The sequence below is a fragment of the Salvelinus alpinus genome, chromosome 8 (assembly GCF_045679555.1).
Source record: "Salvelinus alpinus chromosome 8, SLU_Salpinus.1, whole genome shotgun sequence".
Lineage (NCBI taxonomy): Eukaryota > Metazoa > Chordata > Actinopteri > Salmoniformes > Salmonidae > Salvelinus > Salvelinus alpinus.
Genome location: NC_092093.1, coordinates 67,571,769 through 67,594,057, shown reverse-complemented (window position 1 = coordinate 67,594,057; position 22,289 = coordinate 67,571,769). Strand labels below are relative to the sequence as shown.

Genomic DNA, 22,289 nt, shown 5'->3' with positions numbered 1-22,289 from the left:
AAACAATAAACAAGTCAATAACATAGTAGGGGAAAAAAGAAAAAAAAGAGAATCTATATACAATGTGTGCAAAAGGCATGAGGAGGTAGGCAATAAAGGTAGGCCATAGGAGCGAATAATTACAATTTAGCAGATTAACACTGGGGTGATAAATCATCAGATGATCATGTGCAAATAGAGATACTGGTGTGCAAAAGAGCAGAAAAGTAAATAAATAAAAACAGTATGGGGATGAGGTAGGTAAATTGGGTGGGCTATATACCGATGGACTATGTACAGCTGCAGCGATCGGTTAGCTGCTCAGATAGCAGATGTTTAAAGTTGTTGAGGGAGATAAAAGTCTCCAACTTCAGAGATTTTTGCAATTCGTTCCAGTCGCAGGCAGCAGAGAACTGGAAGGAAAGGCGGCCAAATGAGGTTTTGGCTTTAGGGATGATCAGTGAGATACACCTGCTGGAGCGCGTGCTACTGGTGGGTGTTGCCATCGTGACCAGTGAACTGAGATAAGGCGGCGCATTACCTAGCATAATTAAGGGATTGTAAGTAAGTATTTTTCACAGTAAGGTCTGTTGCAGTGACCACATTACTGCCACACATGCGGTCTCTAGTCACGAAGGCAGTCAAATTCCCCATGACCGTTTAGTCACGTAATTAGGCTTCTCCAAGATCTGATGCTGCTGCTGGTCATTAGTAGCCTACCAAACTTGCTAACTGCCTGGTACTTATAGCACTCTATTGTCCCTCTAATCACGCTGACATCAATGCAAATGTATTCGAAAATCGAATCAAACACTTCATGAGAGCCCATGAGCTCATGTTGCGCAACAGTGATAGCCACTAATAAAAATAAGAGGATCCCATCAGCTTTCTAAAGGCTAGGCCTAAATGATTTATTTCTCAACTTTCCTAATATTAAGCGCATTGCTTATATTTACAAGAGGAGTATAGACTACCTGGCTGGCATGGAAATAAACCACGGGGAAAAGGGTCCTCCATTTGCTATTTATGTGTATGGTGGTATTTTTTCCCGGTGAACCTGTTTCGATACAGGTGCATGATAATGGTCCATTCTAAATCAAAACAAATGTCACACATACAGTAACCAGTCAAACGTTTGGACACACCTACTCATTCAAGGGTTTTTCTTTATTTTTACTATTTTCTACATTGTAGAACTATGAAATAACACAAATGGAATCATGTAGTAACCAAAGAAATTGTTAAACAAAGTAGCCACCCTTTGTCAAAGTAGCCACCCTTTGCCTGATCACAGCTTTGCACACTCTTGGCATTCTCTTAATCAGCTTCATGAGGAATGTTTTTCCAACATCATTGAAGGAGTTCCCACATATAATGGGCACTTGTTGGGCTTTTACTTCACTCTGCAGTCCAACTCATCCCAAACCATCTCAATTGGGTTGAGGTCGGGTGATTGTGGAGGTCATCTGATGCAGCACTCCATCACTCTCCTTCTTGGTCAAATAGCCCTTACTCATTCTAGAGGTGTGTTTTCGGTCATTGTCCTGTTGAAAAACAAATTATAGTCCCTGTGATTGGGAGTCCCAAAGGGCGGCGCACAATTGGCCCAGCGTCATCCGGGTTTGGCCGGGGTAAGCCATCATTGTAAATAAGAGTTTGTTCTTAACTGACTTGCCAGGTTAAATACAATTAATTCATCTTTTACAAACAGCCTATGTGAATTTCTCTCTTGATTTGACAGGATTTAGAAAGGCACCTGTCTATGTAAGGTCCCACAGTTGACAGTGCATGTCAGAGCAAAAACCAAGCCATGAGGTTGAAGAAATTGTCCGTAGAGCTACGAGACAGGATTGTGTCGAGGGCACAGATCTGGGGAAGGGTACCAAACAATTCCTGCAGCATTGAAGGTCCACAAGAACACAGTGGCCTCCATCATTCTTATATGAAAGAAGTTTGGAACCACCAAGACTATTCCTAGAGCTGGCCGCCCAGCCAAACTGAGCAATCTGGGGAGAAGGGCCATGGTGAGGGAGGTGACTAAAAACCCGATTGTCAATCTGACAGAGCTCCAGAGTTCCTCTGTGGAGATGGGAGAACCTTCCAGAAGGACAATCATCTCTGCAGCACTCCACCAATCAGGCCTTTATGGTAAAGTGGCCAGACGGAAGCCACTCCTCAGTAAAAGGCACATGACAGCTCGCTTGGAGTTTGCCAAAGGCATCTAAAGGACTCTCAGACCATGAGAAACAAGATTCTCTGGTCTGATGAAACCAAGATTGGACTCTTTAGCCTGAATGCCAAGCATCACGTCTGAAACCAGGCACCGCTCATTACCTGGCCAATAGCATCCCTACGGTGAAGCATGGTGGGGGCAGCATCATGCTGTGGGGATGTTTTTCAGTGGCAGGTACTGGAAGACTTGTCAATATCGAGGGAAAGATGAACATAGCAAAGTACAGAGAGATCCTTGATGAAAACCTGCTCCTTGCACTCAGGACCTCAGACTGGGGTGAAGGTTCACCTCCCAACAGGACAACAACCCTAAGTGGGAAGCCAAGACAACGCAGGTGTGACTTCGGGACAAATCTCTGAATGTCCTTTAGTGGCCCAGCCAGAGCAGGACTTGAACCCGATCGAACATCTCTGGAGAGACCTGAAAATAGCTGTGCCGAAACGCTCCCCATCCAACCTGACAGAGCTTGAGAGGATTTGCAGAGTAGAATGTGAGAAACTCCCCAAATACAGGTGTGCCAAGCTTGTAGCGTCATACCCAAGAAGACTCGAGGCTGTAATCTCTGCCTAAGGTGCTTCAACAAAGTACTAAGTAAAGGGTCGGAATACTTATGCGAATACAATATTTCACTTTTTTATTTTTAATATATTTTCAAAAATGTCTTAACCTGTTTTTGCTTTGTCATTATGGGCTATTGTGTGTAGATTGATGAGGGAAAAAAAGAATTTCACCAATTTTAGAATAAGTGTGTTATGTAACAAAATGTGAAAATAGTTAAGGGGTCAGAACACTTTCCGAATGCACTTTCCGAAGCCCCAAAATTGTGCCCCCTTGCTGATTTCAACTGCCCCCTTAGTCACTTTATCCTGGTGCCGGGTCTGTAGCACTATGATGTGATAAGAGCGTCTGCTAAATGAACTAAATGTAAATGTAAAAATGTTGATAAATAAAATGTACTTGATACGATTGTGATATGTTGCTGTTGCACCTAGCCATCTTCAGATGAATGCACTAATTGAAAGTCTCTCTGGATAATAACTAAAAGACGAAAATATACATGTAAAAATTAACATTTGTATTTTGTCATTTTTGCCCATCCCTGTCATGTACTGCAGGCTATGTTAGGATAATGGAGTACTAGAATGGGTTATCAAACTTGTGAAAGCGTTGACAACAGTGCTTAAACAGTGCTGCTCTGAGGGTGGAACATAACCTTTGTCCCAAAAAAAGTTGAAGTTTTGTGTTCCCTGCAGTTTCTTGTAAGCTTGAGTTCCTGTTTGGGAGCTAATAGCTGACACCATTTTTTGACAGCAATGCAATAAGCACCCAGCCATCATCGGAGCTGAGATGTTATCAGGGACCCTGTTATCTCCCTTATAAGCAGGTATCTCACTTTACCCAATGCAGGTTGCTAGGCAACCCATGATGTCGCCCCTGTCTGGCCAATAATTCAATGGTTTTCTGGACTGAAGGAGCATGCTGTGATGGCTGGGAGATTGGGGCTCGGGGCCTGGTGTTAGGAATATAAAAATGACATCTTTGATTGGCACATACACCGGATAGGTGCAGTGAAATGTGTTGTTTTACAGGGTGAGCCATAGTAGTGCAGTGCACCCACCCCTGGAGAAGATTAGGGTTCATTGCCATGCGTGAGGATACATCAACAGAATTTTCACCTTGTTGGCTCAGGTTTTCGAACCAGCAACCTTTCAGCTACTGGCCCAACACTCTAACCACTAGGCTGTCCTGAACCAGCTTCACATTGTCTTCTCACAGTCATTTACTAGGTTTATCCTATGTATTACTATTCATCCATTGTCTGTACACACCACCAGTCACTATCTTTCAGCTTCAGCTCATTTGAGAACTTTTTAATTACATGTCTGTTCAGTGTTCCTAAATCAAATGTATACACATATTTATTAAATTGTGCTATTGTGACATGGTATTTATTTTGGGTTGATAGAAAATAGATTTAACAAGATATAGCCTTGATAATGTAGCCTTCCGTGTGTCTAGCACAATAAATTAGCAACAGCTTTGTCCCCGCCAATGTGTTTGCACGTGAGGTGGTGTAGGGACTGTTGGGGTGGCTGTGGTAGGATGCTGTGGTATTATTTACCATTCATTTCTATTGTACACAACATGATCCAAAACACAATCGAAACTAAGTGCAAATGCATCCAACAAGTCTGTAGAGTCACAAGCTTGATGAAGTCATTGCCTGCAATGAATATGGGACCAAATAGTAAACCTTTGACTAAATGTAATACACTATAAGTTAATTTTTTCCAAACACTTATGACACCTTCAAATGGGGGTACTAGATTGATAAAGTGCATTAATTTCTAAATGGTAAATCGTATACACTCTTAGAAAATATGTGTTATTTTTTTAACACATCCGTTTGTCTAGTTAGGGACAACTCATGTTGTGTTACTTTAAACACAATCACCGTGTTGACACATGATTTGTGTACTTTTTCCAACACATTTTGTGTCACTTCCTGCAATTAATGTGTTAAAAGCTGAAAACCATACAATGTAGACTCCTTCAACCAGAATTTCAGAGAATTTTGGGGAAAGATACTGGAATTTTGCAACCCTACTTGCAGGCCTGATGTGGCCTGTAAACCATTAGTTTCAGGCCACTGCATAAGCCTATACTAGGCCTCAAAATAAGGCCTAATGAAATATGGATTGTCATGGTGTTTTAGGCTACCCGTGAGTGGAAGTGTTGTACCAGTTTAACTGGTCTATGGTAGAGGTACATTATATTGAATGTGTGGCTTAGTGGGGGCATGGGTGTCTTTCAGTTAGTTATTTTTGGTCACCTGTGATAGAGGTACATTTTTGCCTCTGGTATGCAATAAATGGCTGCCATATCCAAAAACAGTCTGTTCTCCTGTATCTCAGGTACAACATTGTCTGAGTTGGTTTCCGTGGACTGCATATCTAACGAGCACTAAAACATTTGAAATATTTCAAGGAGGATATTTTGCATGTACAGAATTGGTTTCATGTACGATTTTGTGTATGGAGCACTCACTGTATTAATTAAATATTTTTTTTACTTTTTTCTACACATCTTCACCAGCCATTTACATACTTTTAAAGTGGATTCTGACACAATATGGGTAAGGAAAAAACACATTTATTAATTACACATCTGCGTGTCTAGTTAGGGATGACACAAGTTGTGTTACTTTTAACATAATCACTGTGTTGAAAAATGTGCACAGGTCATGTGTTAAATGTGCTAAAAGCAACACAACATGTGTTGTTTTAAATACATCTGTTCTAAGAGTGTAGATGCATGATGACTTCGGAGCCGCAATGTGATTGGTCAATCTAGGGTGTGTTGTATGGTTTTCAGCTTTTAACATTAATTGCAGGAATTTACACAAAATGTGTTGAAAAATGTACACAAACCATGCTGTTCCAACACAGTGATTTTGTTAAAAGTAACACACCATGTGTCGACCCTAACTAATACATATTTTCTTAGAGTGCATGTATGAAAACACCCTCAATTTAAAACATGTCACCTCATATAAAACATTTGATCTTAAATCCAAAATGCTGGAGTATGGAGCCAAAGTAAAAGTTTTAGCTTCACTGTCCAAATAAATAAATACGTAGGGGACATGTTATTTTCACAGTGCACATATACTGTACTCCCGAGTGGTGCAGCGGTCTAAGGCACTGCATCTCAGTGCTAGAGACCCTGTTTCGAGCCTGGGCTGTATCACAACCGGCCGTGATCGGGAGTCCCATAGGGCGGCGCACAATTGGCGCAGCGTTGTAGGGGGAGGGTTTGGCTGGGGTAGGCTGTCATTGTAAGATAAAAATGTGTTCTTAATTGAATTGCCTGGTTAAAAATAAAATACAAGCTGACAAAATAACTTCACATCTCCATGTAGTTATACAGAGAACTGCAGACATGTAGGCTACATTATGTCTGAATGAATGACAACAGGAAAGAAAGAAAATAAATAGAAGCGAGATGAGGAGATGGAGAAACAAATAGGGATATAGAAAATGTGCAGTACTCATCTCAACTGTTTCCAAAGGATGCTCAAGAATAGTATGGGACTCATTTTATCTTTATGTTGAGAAGCCATTATTTCAGTGTGAACATACATTATGAATTTTAGATTTACAAATTGAGTTAATAACAATCTAATAGGGAGTGTATCATAGATGAAGAGACGGCAGTGACATAAGCGACAGGTGACTGTCTGATATAATGTTGTGCTCCTACACCAGTTTCCATGACAACTATCACTGTAAATGTGTTGTTTTCTCTACAGTTGACAGGACATTCCCAGCAGACATCGCACATAAGACATCGCACACGCACGCGCACACACCCACACACACGCACACACGCACACAGGAAAACACAGAAAAAAAAGTTTAATACAATTTTACAGTGAAGTACTGTATTACCTGTTTTGCTGTGTATTTACAGCAGCATACTCTGAGTTATGGTGCATTTTGGGAAAACGTTGTGGATGGCGAAAAAATGGCTCATTAACATACACTATATATACAAAAGTATGTGGACACCCCTTCAAATAAGTGGATTCGGCTATTTCAGCCACACCCATTGCTGACAGGGGTATAAAATCGAGCACACAGCCATGCAATCTCCATAGACAAACATCGGCAGTAGCATGGCCTTACTGAAGAGCTCAGTTACTTTCAACGTGGCACCGTCATTATGACGGCGTCATAAGATGCCACCTTTCCAACAAGTCAGTTCATTCAATTTCTGCTAGATAGAGCTGCCCCGGTCAACTGCAAGTGCTGTTTTTGTGAAGTGGATACATCTCGGCGCAACAACGGCTCAGCCACAAAGTGGTAGGCCACACAAGCTCACAGAACGGTACCGCAGAGTGCTAAAGTGTTTAGCGTGTAAAAATCACCTGTTCTCGGTTTCAACACTCACTAATGAGTTCCAAACTGCCTCTGGAAGCAACATCAGCGCAAGAACTGTTCGTCAGGAGCCTAAGATCCCCATGTGCAATGCCCAGCGTCTGCTGGAGTGGTGTAAAGCTCGCCGTCATTGGACTCTGGAGCAGTGGAAACGCGCTCTCACGCATCACCATCTGGCAGTCCGACAGACGCATATGGGTTTGGCGGGTGGCAGGAGAACACTACCTGCCCCAATGCATAGTGCCAACTGTAAAGTTTGGTGAAGGAGGATTATTGGTCTGGGGCTGTTTTTCATAGTTCGGGCTAGGCTAAATCGTAATGCTACATACAGCATACAATGATATTCTAGACGATTCTGTGCTTCCAACTTTGTGGCAACAGTTTGGGGAAGGCCCTTTCCTGTTTTCCTGCCCTTTCCTGTTTCAGCATGACAATGCCCCCGGTCCATACAGAAATGGTTTGTTGAGATCGGTGTGGAAGAACTTGACTGGCCTCAACCCCATTGAACACCTTTGGGATGAATTGGAACGCCGACTGCGAGCCAGGCCTAATCGCCCAACATCAGTGTCCAACCTCACTAATGCTCTTGGGGTTGAATGGAAGCAAGTCCCCGCAGCAATGTTCCAACATCTAGTGGAAAGCCTACATATAAGACTGGAGGCTGTTATAGCAGCAAAGGGGGGACCAACTCCATATTAATGCCCATGATTTTGGAATGAGATGGTCGACGAGCAGGTGTCCACATACTTTTGGCCATGTAGTGTATTTTGAGGTGTGCCTTGTAAGAGGGTATATTTGTTGCACATTCATGCACTTTCTTTGACTAATATTTTCTGGGCACCGTGTTTTAATAAACATCTTTATTTTGCATGCAAGCCTCAGTTTTGTATTTATTCCTTTTTTGACAGTGTGCTGTTCTCCGTCTCTTGAAGTATTCTTACTTTGACTCCTACGCACCTTGAACAGACACTATTCAGTGGTAAGGACCTTAAAACAGCGTAGACTGCATTAACCCTTATAATTTATGGTTGAATGTTAAGCATTGTCGTTTTGATCTGTTTTTTTTACAGATCTGTTTTGTTTTTTATTACAGACAGTTAGGAAGCCTTTATTTAGGCCACTAGAAGCGCAAGTGATATAAAACACCAAATATTCATAAATATGCTGTAATATACACATACCTAGCAGCCAACCTGCTTGCACGAATCCCATGTAATTACAGTAAAATACCAACATGACTACAGTAACATTAAATTTCTTACAGTATAGTAGGGACATTTTACAGTATTGTACTCTGTCATTGCTCTACATTTTCTACAAGTATCCCCTAGGCCGATAGAATTACAAAATGCAGAGATGATTTTTAAAGTGTTGCTTACCTAATCACTTAAAAATTGAATGTGATGGACCACATCAAACTTGGCCTGGAGGACTGCACATGCTTTGATGGATTGGCTCTTGTGCCTTTTTTAAATTGTGTATTGTTCATGGCTCACTTGTGAAAGGGACCTAGGTCTCAATTGATTTCCATAAAGAAAGACACAAAACAAAAACGAAAGCATTATGGAGACTCAGGTATGGATCGAAGCACAGCCGCAACGAGTTATATTCCAGCGCGAACACTGCAGCAGAAGCGAACTCCTTCGTCTGCTACTCTTTCCTCCCTGCGAGGCTACAATATGTCGAGTTTCCCGGGGAAGCTGTGAAGCCCTGGGGAAGCTGTGAAGTGAGCTGCAGCTTTTTGCGTGGTTGGATTTATGAGTGTTATTGAATAATGTGAAATAATGTGAATTTTTACTACTTTTAATTCAATAATTTATGGCTATAAATATTGTATATACATTCGTTCACATGGGCAGAATATTGTAAATACAGTATAGCCTACAGAAATTGGTCCAGTTATGGCCTAATTTTCATTCATATGGGTAGAATATTGTAGCCTATAAAAAGGCTGAAGGCTTAAAACAGCCTATACTATATCTTGGCCTATATCTAATTTCTAGAATGTATTTTCATTTTAATGAACGTATTTTGGAGATAATACATGTTGGATGTGCATTAGGTGTCCAGCCGTATAGTTAAGCCTGTGGGAAAATGTTCAACAATCATCAGCTGATTCAGAAAATAACTTTCTGAATGACAGTCAAGTGATTAAAAGTGGTTTATTTACAGCAGGTTCTAGTAAGAAAGGTTCAAGGTAATGAGTTAATGTTTTTATACGTGTCTGTGTGTCAGATTGGACACCTAGTCCACAGTGCACAATTGTGTAGGCATAGGCTATTGCGCAACACATTTTTAATCAGCACGTTTTTTTAAATGTATTTTTATTGAATATTTAAAACATACAATATACTTGCAGTGAAGGTGCTCAACAACTACATCACATTAGTCATCTAACAGACTTCCATCCAGAGCGACACACAGAAGCAACCAGGGTCAACGCCCTGCTCAAGGGCACATCGACAGATCTCCCACCAGCCCTCCAAGATCCCCCACACAGTTCTCCAATAGCTGCCCCTCAACCATCCCAGACCCACCCCCACAGTCCCCCTCCGACTGAGAAAAAATTAAATAATTCCATTCCCCACCTCCAAGACCCCCCCCCAGCCCCCCACCCCACCCACCGAGAAAAAATAAATAAAATAATTCCATTCCATTCATTGTGGAGCTCATTTATATATTTTGTGATATAAATACCAGTTATGACTCCTTCACCATCAGCCCATTTTTATAGGTAAACTGCAGGGTAATGTAAAAGTAGTATTTTTTAAAGATCCAATACGTAATATTGTACACTTATCATAACTAGATACTATTGTCAATCTAAATTGACCAACATTTGTGCTTGTAAAGTTACTGCCATAAGAGGTATTATGTCAAATGTCTGATATTTAGAATTCAAGAAACAGGTTCCAGGAATATTTGTTTTATTCCCTTGCCTGTTTGCCTGTGAGCCAATGCCACAGATGTTAGAAAATTGAATCAAGATATTATGTGTGTAGTAAATCTGAGTAGGTGGATGTGTATGAAATTGGATGTGATTTAGTGAGTGTGTATAATGCCTGGATAAGAGTAAGACTATGTGTGATGTCCAAATAAATAATAACCCAGCCAATTTGCATGGTTGAGTGTCTTATGTGTGTAACATGAAGTGAGTATAGCCTTAATATTCAGGATGATAATTGTAATCCCTATTGTATCACCATCATAGTGGCATCATAATTACCTTTAACATCATTTCCATAGCTATTGACGTTTCACATGATCATGAAAGAGACCTTGCATTACTATAGAGACGGCTTCACTATAGTACAAATGTGTCCCGTACAATATGGAATTTTTCCCCAATGTCCCTGTTCTGATTTCATCCCCTTGCTTGTTGTAAACATTGATAAACATGTAGACAAAGACATAGAAAAGATAGATGAACAAAAAACATATTACATTATAGAACATTTCTCGACAATAGAGAGAAAGGGGAGAGAGGGAGAGAAGAGAGAGACATCAAATGTGTGTGTGTATAAGTCTGTATGTGTAAGCGAGCATGTAATTGAGTGCGTGTGTTCATATCAACTTCATAATGTTCAGATAATTTTACAGTTCCCATACTTTTTTCCCGTAACCTTACGTCCCCGTAGAATTTAGTACAGCCATGGTGTTATGGTTCTGTCTCGGAAGAGCTGTCCATCTATTAAGAGTTAGTCCACAATGAGAAAGGTACGCTTACCCATCTCCCTATGTTGCCTCTGTAGAGGATACAGCCTCTTGCGATGTTCGTTTATCTCCCAGGGAAATTGGTCATTGAGACCGAATTTGGTCCCTTTAAGCTCCCTTCCTCTGCTTTTGATCAGCTCATTTTGTTGGTAGTGTTCAAATTTTGCGATGATACAGTTGAAGTCAGAAGTTAACATACACTCAGGTTGGAGTCATTAAAACTCATTTTTCAACCACTCCACACATTTCTTGTTAAAAAACTATAGTTTTGGCATGTCGGTTAGGACATCTACTTTGTGCATGACACAAGTCATTTTTCCAACAATTGTTTACAGACAGATTATTTCACTTATAATTCACTGTATCACAATTCCAGTGAACTGTGGATGTATTTCAAGGCCTACCTTCAAATTCAGTGCCTCTTTGCTTGACATCATGGGAAAATCAAAAGAAATCAGCCAAGACCTCAGGAAAAAAATGGTAGACTTCCACAAGTCTGGTTCATCCTTGGGAGCAATTTCCAAACACCTGAAGGTACCACGTTCATCTCTACAAACAATAGTATGCAAGTATAAACACCATGGGACCACGCAGACATCATACCGCTCAGGAAGGAGACGCGTTCTGTCTCCTAGAGATGAACGTACTTTGGTGCGAAAAGTGCAAATCAATCCCAGAACAACAGCAAAGGACCCTGTGAAGATGCTGGAGGAAACAGGTACAAAAGTATCTTTATCCACAGTAAAACGAGTCCTATATCGACATAACCTGAAAGGCCGCTCAGCAAGGAAGAAGCCACTGCTCCAAAACCACAATAAAAAAGCCAGACTACGGTTTGCAACTGCACATGCAGACAATGATCGTACTTTTTGGAGAAATGTCCTCTGGTCTGATGAAACAAAAATAGAACTGTTTGGCCATAATGACCATTGTTATGTTTGGAGGAAAAAGTGGGAGGCTTGCAAGCCGAAGAACACCATCCCAACCGTGAAGCACAGGGGTGGCAGCATCATGTTGTGGGGTTGCTTTGCTGTAGGAGGGACTGGTGCATTTCACAAAATAGACTGGTGCACTCCACAATTTATCTGGATATATTGAAGCAACATCTCAAGACATCAGTCAGGAAGTCAAAGCTTGGTCGCAAATGGGTCTTCAAAATGGACAATGACAACAAGCATACTTCCAAAGTTGTGGCAAAATGGCTTAAGGACAACAAAGTCAAGGTATTGGAGTGGCCTTCACAAAGCCCTGACCTCAATCCTATAGAAAATGTGTGGGCAGAACTGAAAAAGCGTGTGCGAGCATGGAGGCCTATAAAACCTGACTCAGTTACACCAGCTCTGTCATGAGGAATGGGCCAAAATTCACCCAACTTATTGTGGGTAGCTTGTAAGGCTACCCGAAACGTTTCACCCAAGTTAAACAATTTAAAGGCAATGCTACCAAATACTAATTGAGTGTATGTAAACTTCTGACCCACTGGGAATGTGATGAAAGAAAGAAAAGCTGAAATAAATCATTCTCTCTACTATTATTCTGAAATTTCACATTCTTAAAATAAAGTGATGATACTAACTGACCTAACACAGGGCATTTTTACTAGGATTAAATGTCAGGAATTGTGAAAAAATTAGTTCAAATGTTTTTGGCTAACTGTAGGTCGGGGACTCTTGGTCTTGTCGCTCCGAGCTCCAAGTCTGTGCACTCGGTGGAAAGCCACCTTGTTTACGGTCTCTAGACGAAGTTTCAAGGCGGATTGCATGAACTCTCTGATCGCCCCCTCTGGATTATTTGATGCGTCTTCAGGAATCCCAGAAAATAATAGATTTTCACGCATGCTTTGGCTTTGTATGTCTAGTAGCGACTCACTCATCACCCTGTGTTCCCTGAGTAGAGAATCCATGTTGGAATCGAGGGTTTTTACCTTGGAAGTAAGTTCCTTGTTCTCTCCTTGGAGCAGTGGCGACCCGTCATTAAGGGCAGGTGGGGCAGAGCCTCATGGGTGGAATGTTATTAATATTTTTAATAATTTCATAATTAATTAAACATTATTTTAAAAAGCCCGCCAAACAATCTGGTGTTTCTATGTCAAATGGTTTTGTTATATTTCAGTCTTCTGTGATGTATATAAAGTGTAATGTTGGGATGCAAATTCAAAATTGAATACATTTCAACTCTATATCTGACATGGTACAGGTTTTAACCCTGTGTGAGGTGTATACTTTTGTTTCAAAGTAGATTTGTTTAAGACTACTAAGAAACACTGTGTGACCCTGATTTAACCCACTGCAGTAAAAGTTAATTAATTAATAACAGACTCAAACACGCAATAGAGTACAGCTCCTTCACAGTTGTTTCCCGCCTAAATACAGGGAAACTCGAGGTATTGTACAACGCATAGGGATCTGTACACAGTGTTATACCTTCGCTTTTGCGTTTTGCTCGCCAAAAAGACACCTAACACTCTGACTTTTTTATGTATTTCAAACTGTGTTTTAATTTCACGCTTGAATGAGCAGTACATGGTTTTTGTGGGCCACATGGAGAGTTGAACAAACAAAAGACAACACGCAAAACTGCAGAGTTATCAAATACTGAGATACTTATAATTAAATATGTGTATGACAAGTAGGTAACATGCCAAAAGAGGGCCAAAACAACGTCTGAACAAATCACTGAGGTCTGAGCTAAAACGCTGATGGACGACAGAGCACACTTTTCCAATATTGCTTTGCCAAGGCTACAGAAGTGTTCAGCTGACAAAAAATAAATATCTGTGTCCCCCCGTGCATGCACACATTACATGACGAGAGCACAGAAAGTAACCATAAGTTGACCAAAAGTAATGCACTATATAAGGAAGAAGGTGCGATTTGGGACACATCAATAGAGTTGTTTAGTGTGTGAGGCCTTGGAAAAGAAATCTGTAGAATGTTGATTGACAGATATAAGAGGCTTTTTTTGCCCCAGGTAAATAATTCTCAATCCAGACCTTCTATCCTTCCCCATTGTGACAGACAGACAGAATCCTACCACCAGTAAAGTCATTTATCTGTGAGCACTAATGCTTAAGGATAACACAACGGATCACTAAAGCTGACAGGCAATCAAGGACAGCAAGCATTTCAGGAGGAGACCTGTCAATCTGAAGTTGGGAGAAACAGGCTCTGGAGACAATACCATTGGAAATGTCCCTGGCAGCATCCCAAACCGCACCATATTCCCAAATAATGCACTTCTTCTACACAAGGCCAATACATCCCAAATGGCACCATATTCCCTACATAGTGCACTAGTTTTGACCAGAGCCAAATCAGAAATAGGGTGCCATTTGGGGTGCAGACTATTTCAATCTGAATAAACATGTTAACCCACATTGATTTACAATTGTAACCTCGTAATTACAAGCTACGGGCTACACAGTATGACACAGTAGGTCTATGTTAAGTGACATTGTTTAGTAATATCGGTTATTAGATTGGAGCAGAAAAAGGAAGGGGAAGCGAGGTCCATATGAAGTAGGAAGCTCTTAACAGACTACACAAGGATCTAGATTGGGGGTGGGGGGGGCATCAAGCCCTTAACCAATGCAGTTTATGCTTCTCACACAAGTTTCTGGTTTAAAGCATGAAGATTGTTTTCTTTAAGTGCTCACCAGAAACAGACATCTGGGAGCAAAGTATCTTGAATTTAAAAAATTAGAATGTTGTTGTCGTTAAGGATACATTGGTCTTCAAGATATTTTGCATTTGTAACAAGATACTTTTTGATGTATCCTTCCCATCTCTGGAATTACTGTAATAGTCACAGTAACTTGTCACCAGCTTTCTGTAAATTGCTGTAATATCAGAGCAACGATACAGTACAATACTGCAAAGTTAGCCTACTATACTGTTAGAAAGTTAATGCTACTGTAATTGCAATATTAGCAATGTGCCAACACACATTAAATTGTTAGGGCACTTCTACCACATAGCAGTTCAATTGGTACATCACTCTTAATAATGGGTGCAACAAATAGCCTCAAGGCACTCGTCAAAATATTTTAATGAGCCAGAAAAAAATTATACCCTGCACCCATTAGTGTTACAAGTTTTTGCCGCTCCAAAAATATAGTATGGTACTTTATTCTGTGGGGTGGTACTTGTCGGGTTCACCTAGGGGTCATGATAAGAGTTGTACCAAAATGTTTGAAGTATTAGAATAATTGATTATACTTATGTTGTATTAATAGAAGGGGAGGAGTTATAAAACCCCTCCCACCTTACATTTATAGGGTCCTAGACTACAGATTAACAATATATATATATACATTATGAGGTTTTAATATTGTTCCACAGTTGTTTTCTAATTCTCTTTATCTGCCTCATTATAAAGAGGTGTCTCTAGAGAAATGTGTGACTGTGAAGAAGGAGGTCTGCAGGGGAGTGGAGGAGATAAGACTAGTCAAACATTCCACAATAAATCAACTTTGGGGAGAGGACGTTATCTTGCAAGTTTTAGATAACACTAAAAGACATTGTTTATATAGCTTGGTAGGCAGGGTTTTGGTCTCAGGAGTAAAAAGGTAATGACGTAGGTAGTGACATCAGGCTAGACTGAGGGTGTAACAAAACAACTTGAGACTTTTGGTTTGATGCAGAACTTACTCGGAAACATGCGTGCTACGTTCCTGATTGTCAACTTCTGTCTCCAATTGCATTAATAAAGGTTTTTGAATTATTTAATTAAAGATATTGTCATCATGCTAATTTCACCAATGAGCCAATGATTGACAAGGACGAAAGGAACAAACCCTAACATACTGAATTACAGTAAATTACTGGCAGCCAGTAGCCAGTAAATGACTGTTGATTTACAGGAAATGGTTTTTAGAGTACCAAAATGCAGTACTGGAGTCGGAGGGGTTGTAATGAATTACTGTAAATTACTGTTGATTTACAGGAAATGGTTTTTAGAGTACCAAAATACAGTACTGGAGTCTGTGGGGTTGTAATGAATTACTGTAAATTACTGTTGATTTACAGGAAAGGGTTTTAATATTACCAAAATACAGTACTGGAGTTTGTGGGGTTGTAATGAATTACCGTAAATTACTGGTAGCACAACAGAAAGAAAGCTAATGTAGAATTATGTTTTTAGATTTAAAAACAATATGGTATAGTACTGTATTCTGTGGGGTACAGCATTCTCACTAATGGGTGCAACAAATATAGCCTCTTACAAGGCACACCTCAAAAAAATATATATGAACCAGAGATTCTTACCCCGCCCCCACAACATTTTCCCACAATGCACCATAATTCACAGTATGCTGCTGTAAATATAATTGAGCCCCTATAATGTATTGCTCTTTACAGTACTGTACTGTAATATAGAATTACAGTAGCTAACTGTCAATCGTATGCTGTAAATGTACTACAATTTGTTACAGTGAGTTAATGGAGACGCTAAGAGTTCCGCCAAAAATTCTCTGCCATAGAAAAGGGGCCATTTCCTGGTGATGGTGTGAAATGACTTCCCTCTAGAAATCTCCCTCCTGTGTCAATGACTGCCATGCTAGCAGCCAGGCTGAATGAGAAACAGAGTAAGGTTGAACCAATAAACCAGGTAAGTTCTTCAGGGACCGCAAGCAGAGACTAAGTGGCAGAGCTAGTTATACAACCACACACTCTTCTCACAGTGTTATTCATTATGAGTGAATGGGTCTATAGAGTGACAGAGCATAATCTTAGATATGAATAAGGGTGCCCACATTAAAGCTGCTACTCAATAACACCCCTCAGCATTGCTCTCTGAATCGTTAGAGATGCACACATTTCCACCATGTAAACCTATTTTTCCAACACTATTTCATTGACTGAGGATATGAGGCTATATTAGGTGTGGACAGGAAATACCATTCTCCATGCGCTGTGCCCTCTTCACCTCATTGGCTGTAATCCCACTTTGGACAGGTCTCCAATGATTGATTGGCATTTAAAAACTGATAGTCAATTTCCCTGCAGCTGAAATGGAAGAATACCACTTTTATCAGGCAAAATCCTTCTTGGATACATTCAAGAATCCTCTTCTGCTTTCTTTTCCATTAGTTAAACGACAGTAGCTCAGCACACTCGGTCTCATCTTCAACATAAAGCAAGAAAGGCCTCACCACCACACTCTGTATCCAAAGAGCCTCTGGGTATTCTGCTCGAGAGGTGTCAGCAATTTCCCTTTAATTAGACTATGTAAAGCACACCGGTCAGGGTTATTAAACGCAAACCCTATTTTTCATTTCAGCACTGTGCCTCCTCTCACTCAGTTCCCTCCTGCTAAATTGGGTTAATAGGGAAATGAGGGTAGAGACATAATCTCAATTCTGTCTACACGCTGTGAGGCCAGAGCGTAATGTATAGAGAGAGAGATTCCAGGATCAAAATAACTATTTCAGCTTTTTCTTAAGATTTTCTTAAGATTTTATATCAGGAGTTTGGAATATAGAATCAGTGTGAAAAGATGGAGATCCAATATAAGCGTTCCTTTGCAAGCCTCACCTCATTTGTTGCATTGATTTTATAATAAGCTCGTTTGGGCTAAACTAAGCAAAATAACATTTAGACCCAGATGTTTAGTCATTATGCTTCCTGGTGTGTAGAAAAATCAAACAGATGTGATGTCTCGTTTAGGCTTGGGATCTGTTAAAAGCATATGACAGAACAACACGGACCACACTGTATGTATCAAGCGTCTCAGAGTAGAAGTGCTGATTTAAGATCAGTTTTGCCTTTTGAATGTAGATCACAATGAATAAGCCTAGATGGACAGGGTGAAGCTGATCCTGGACCAGCACTCCTACTCGGAGATGTACAAAAATATACATGTTTTTTTTCTCCATTTTTATATTTTGAGATCTGGCCACGAACCCCTGGCAGTACATCCATGGAAACCCTGCCACTTCGAGTACCCCTGACCTATGCAACTGTACACAATTCTTCCCAAAGGCCAAATTAACAAAGCCTCCACATTTCCCCCCTGACTCAAGATGTGACACATTGTCATATTTGTTAACCCAGAAGTAGAAGCTTGTGTAGTTTAGTCAGCTGTGTGATTTAACTTCTGGGTCTATACTTGCAAAGAATTAACAGTTCCGGTGGTTTGCGAAGTCTCCACCCTCACAAAAGAAAACTCGGCTGACAGAGATACACAACTAGTCAAACGTTTTAGAACACCTACTCATTCAAGGGTTTTTCTTTTTTACTTTTTTTCTACATTGTAGAATAATAGTGAAGACATCAAAACTATGTATAACACATGTGGAATCACGTAGTAACCAAGAAAGTGTTAAACAAATCAAAATATATTTTATATTTGAGATTCTTCAAATCGCCACCCTTTGCCTTGATGACAACTTTGCACACTCTTGGCATTCTCTCAACCAGCTTCACCTGGAATGCTTTTGCAACAGTCTTGAAGGTGTTCCCACATATGCTAAAAACGTGTTGGCTGCTTTTCCTTCACTCTTCGGTCCAACTCATCCCAAACCATCTCGATTTGCTTGAGGCAGGGGGATTGTGGAGGCCAGGTCATCTGATGCTGCACTCCATCACTCTCCTTCTTGGTAAAATAGCCTTTACACAGCCTGGAGGTGTGTTGGGTCTTGGTTCTGTTGAAAAACAAATGATAGTCCCACTAAGACCAAACCAGATGGGATGGCGTATCGATCATCCGTTCACCCACACCACGTCTCACAAAGACATGGCGGTTGGAACCAAAAATCTCCAGTTTGGACTCCAGACCAAAGGACAAATTTCCACTGGTCTAATGTCCATTGCTCGTGTTTCTTGGCCCAAGCAAGTCTTTTCTTCTTATTGGTGTCCTTAAGTAGTGATTTCTTTGCAGCAATTCGACCATGAAGGCCTGATTCACACAGTCTCCTATGAACAGTTGATGTTGAGATGTTTCTGTTACTTGAACTCTGTGAAGCATTTATTTGGGCTTCAATTTATGAGGCTGGTAACTCTAATGAACCTATCCTCTGCAGCAGAGGTAAGTCTGGGTCTTCAATTCCTGTGGCGGTCATCATGAAAGCCAGTTTCATCATAGTGCTTGAAGGTTTTTGCGACTGCAATTGAAGAAACATTCAAAGTTTCTTGACTGACCTTCACGTCTTAAAGTAACGATGAAGTGTCATTTGTCTTTGCTTATTTGAGCTAGTCTTGCCATAATATGGACTTTCTCTTTAACCAAATAGGGCTATCTTCTGTATATACCCCCCCCCACCTTGTCACAACATAACTGATTGGCTCAAACGTATTAAGGAAAGAAATTCCACAAATTAACTTTTAAGAAGGCACACCTGCTAACTGAAATGCATTCCAGGTGACTACCTCATGAAGCTGGTTGAGAGAATGCCAACAGTGTGCAAAGCTGTCATGAAGGCAAAGGGTGGCTATTTGAAGAATCTCAAATATAAAATATATGTTGATTTGTTAAACCCTTTTTTGGTTACCACATGATTCCATATGTGTTATTTCATTGTTTTGATGTCGTCACTATTATTCTACAATGTAGAAAATAGTCAAAATAAAGAAAAACCCTTGAAAGTTGAGGTGTTCTAAAACTTTTGACCGGTAGTGTATACTGCGTGTTCTCCATCTTTTTTCTCCCAGGACATGTCATTTCATTTTCAATGGTATGAACACTCATAGCTAGAGGCAAACTACAGAGGCAATTCTTCCTATACTCTATATATAACCATGACAACTTGGCTGAGAGACTGAGCTTCTGTGTAGATGTTATACAATGAAAAAACACTACAAATATTCTACATTTCTTTATTTTCCCAAATTTGTGTTTGGCCCTAAAAACTTTGTGCTTGTCTCACACTTGACTTATCAGCTTTGTTTGAGCTGAATGTTTTTATAGAACCTCTGGTGCTTCTCTCAGGTTTACATGCCAAATGGCAACCAATTCCATACAGTGCGTTCAGAAAGTATTCAGACCCCCTCCCTTTTTCCACATTTTGTTACATTACCGCCTTATTCTAAAATAGATTAAATAAATACAAATGTAATGAATCTACAAACAATACCCCATAATGACAAAAAAAACGGGTTTTTAGAAATGTTTACAAATTTATTTAAAATAAAAAACTGAAATACCTTATTTACACAAGTATTCAGACCCTTTGCTATGAGACTCGAAATTGAGCTCAGGTGCCTCCTGTTTCCATTTATCATCCCTGAGATGTTTCAACAACTTGATTGGAGTCCACCTGTGGTAAATTCAATTGATTGGACATGATTTGGAAAGGCACACACCTGTCTATATTAAGTTTCACAGTTGACAGTGCATGTCAGAGCAATAATCAAGCCATGAGGTTGAGGGAATTGTCCCAGGAGCTCCAAGACAGGATTATGTCAAGGCACAGATCTGGGGAAGGGTACCAAAAATTGTCTGCAGCATTGAAGGTCCCAAGAACACAGTGGCCTCCATAATTCTTAAATGGAAGAAGTTTGGACCCACCAAGACTCTTCCCAGAGCTGGCAACCTGGCCAAACTGAGCAATCGGGGGAGAGGGGCCTTGGTCAGGGAGGTGAGCAAGAACCCGATGGTCACTCTGACAGAGCTCCAGAGTTCCTCTGTGGAGAAGGAAGAATCTTCCACAAGGACAACCATCTCTGCAGCACTCCACCAATCAGGCCTTTATGGTAGAGGTGCCAGATGGAAGCCACTCCTCAGTAAAAGGCACATGACAGCGCACTTGGAGTTTTCCAAAGACACCTAAAGGCCTCTCAGACCATGAGAAACAAGATTCTCTGGTCTGATGAAACCAAGATTGAACTATTTGGCCTGAATGCCAAGCGTCACGTCTGGACGAAACCTGGCACCATCCCTACGGTGAAGCATGGTGGTGGCAGCATCATGCTGTGGGGACAATATTCAGCAGCAATGACTTGGAGACTAGTCAGGATCGAGGGAAAGATGAACGGAGCAAAGGATAAAGAGATCGTTGATGAAATCCTGCTCCAGAGTGCTCAGACTAGGGTGAAGGTTTACCTTTCAACAGGACAACGACCCTAAGCACACAGCCAAGACAACGCAGGAGTGGCTTCGGGACAAATCTCTGAATGTCCTTGAGTGGCCCAGCCAGAGCCTGGACTTGAACCCGATCTAACATTTCTGGAAAGACCTAAAAAAAGCTGTGCAGTGACGCTCCCCATCCAACCTGACAGAGCTTTAGAGGATCTACAGAGAAGAAGGGGAGAACTCCCCAAATACAGGTGTGCCAAGCTTGTAGCGTCATATCCAAGAAGACTCGAGGTTGTAATCGCTGCCAAGGGTGCTTCAACAAAGTACTGAGTAAAGGGTCTGAATACTCATGTGATAGTTCAGTTGTTGTTTAATTTATACATTTGAAAACATTTCTAAAAACCTGTTTTTGCTTTGTCATTATGGAGTATTGTGTGTAGATTGATGAGGAATTTTAGAATAAGGCTGTAACGTAACAAAAAAAAATTAAAGTCAATGCGTGTGAATACTTTCCGAATGCACTGTATTCAGTAAATTACCATTGACCAGAGCCATATGGGCCCTGGTCAAAATTAGTGCACTATAAAGGGAATAGGGTGCCATTTGAGTGTTTTAGAATAGTGTGTGTGAGTCAATATAATTTGATACCATCACTGAAGGGCTACTGTATAATGAGGGTGGTGGGCAATTGGTTGATAGTCACTTTTTAGATGTGAATCCTATGAAGCTGGTTGGCTTACCGTTAGCGCAGAACTCGTAAGGTGTACAGAGCTCATCCTCAAACAGGCAACCTGAAACAGATAGAGAAATGAAAACTTAAAACACAATTTTAAGTGCAGAAGACACATTTCGGTTGAATTCATTCAGTTGTGCAAATGACTAGGTATCCCCTTTCCCGTCCCTATGCTAATCTCTGTCATCTCTATTCAATCTAAATGTCCCCGTTGATAAGGGTCAAGGAGTGAGATAAAACGATTAAAAAAGGCAACATTAGCAACAACACTGATTGTACATCAGGGCTCTTCACTTAACCACATTTGAGGAGTACTGAGGCACACAGCACTGTCATACACCCCTGTGCCATTGGCTTTTAGCATGAGCTCTATGCCAGTGTGTTCCAAGAGCACCAGCTGCCAGCCACGGCTCCACACTTTTCAGTGTTAAATTAACACACTGCTTAGTGTAAAGCCTTGTTTGCTTATTTCCCAGAGTGCCTTGCCTCTCAAGTGAATTCTAAAGTTACCACCCATGACTGTATTTGTTTGTGACAGAGATGTGGTTGTTGCATTCATCCAGGTTCAGTCCTGATTTCATGTAGGCAGGCTGTACAGTAGGTGGCAGTGTATGCACCTAGAAGTTGGATCCGCCAAATCCCGAAAAAGATTTCTCAGTCCTGTGGCCTTCAAGCA

The 22,289-nt window shown here is 40.7% G+C and overlaps 1 protein-coding gene across 5 annotated transcripts in view; it reads right to left on the bottom strand.

The window, feature by feature from the left end:
• LOC139583570 (receptor-type tyrosine-protein phosphatase N2-like) overlaps positions 1 to 22,289 on the bottom strand; it is a 278,697-nt gene that overhangs the window by 206,039 nt on the left and 50,369 nt on the right. For all 5 annotated transcript variants that reach the window (XM_071414794.1, XM_071414797.1, XM_071414792.1 and 2 more), the window contains exon 2: positions 21,621 to 21,671. In XM_071414794.1, the coding sequence (XP_071270895.1) occupies positions 21,621 to 21,671 (51 nt within the window). The remainder of the gene's footprint in view (positions 1 to 21,620; positions 21,672 to 22,289) is intronic.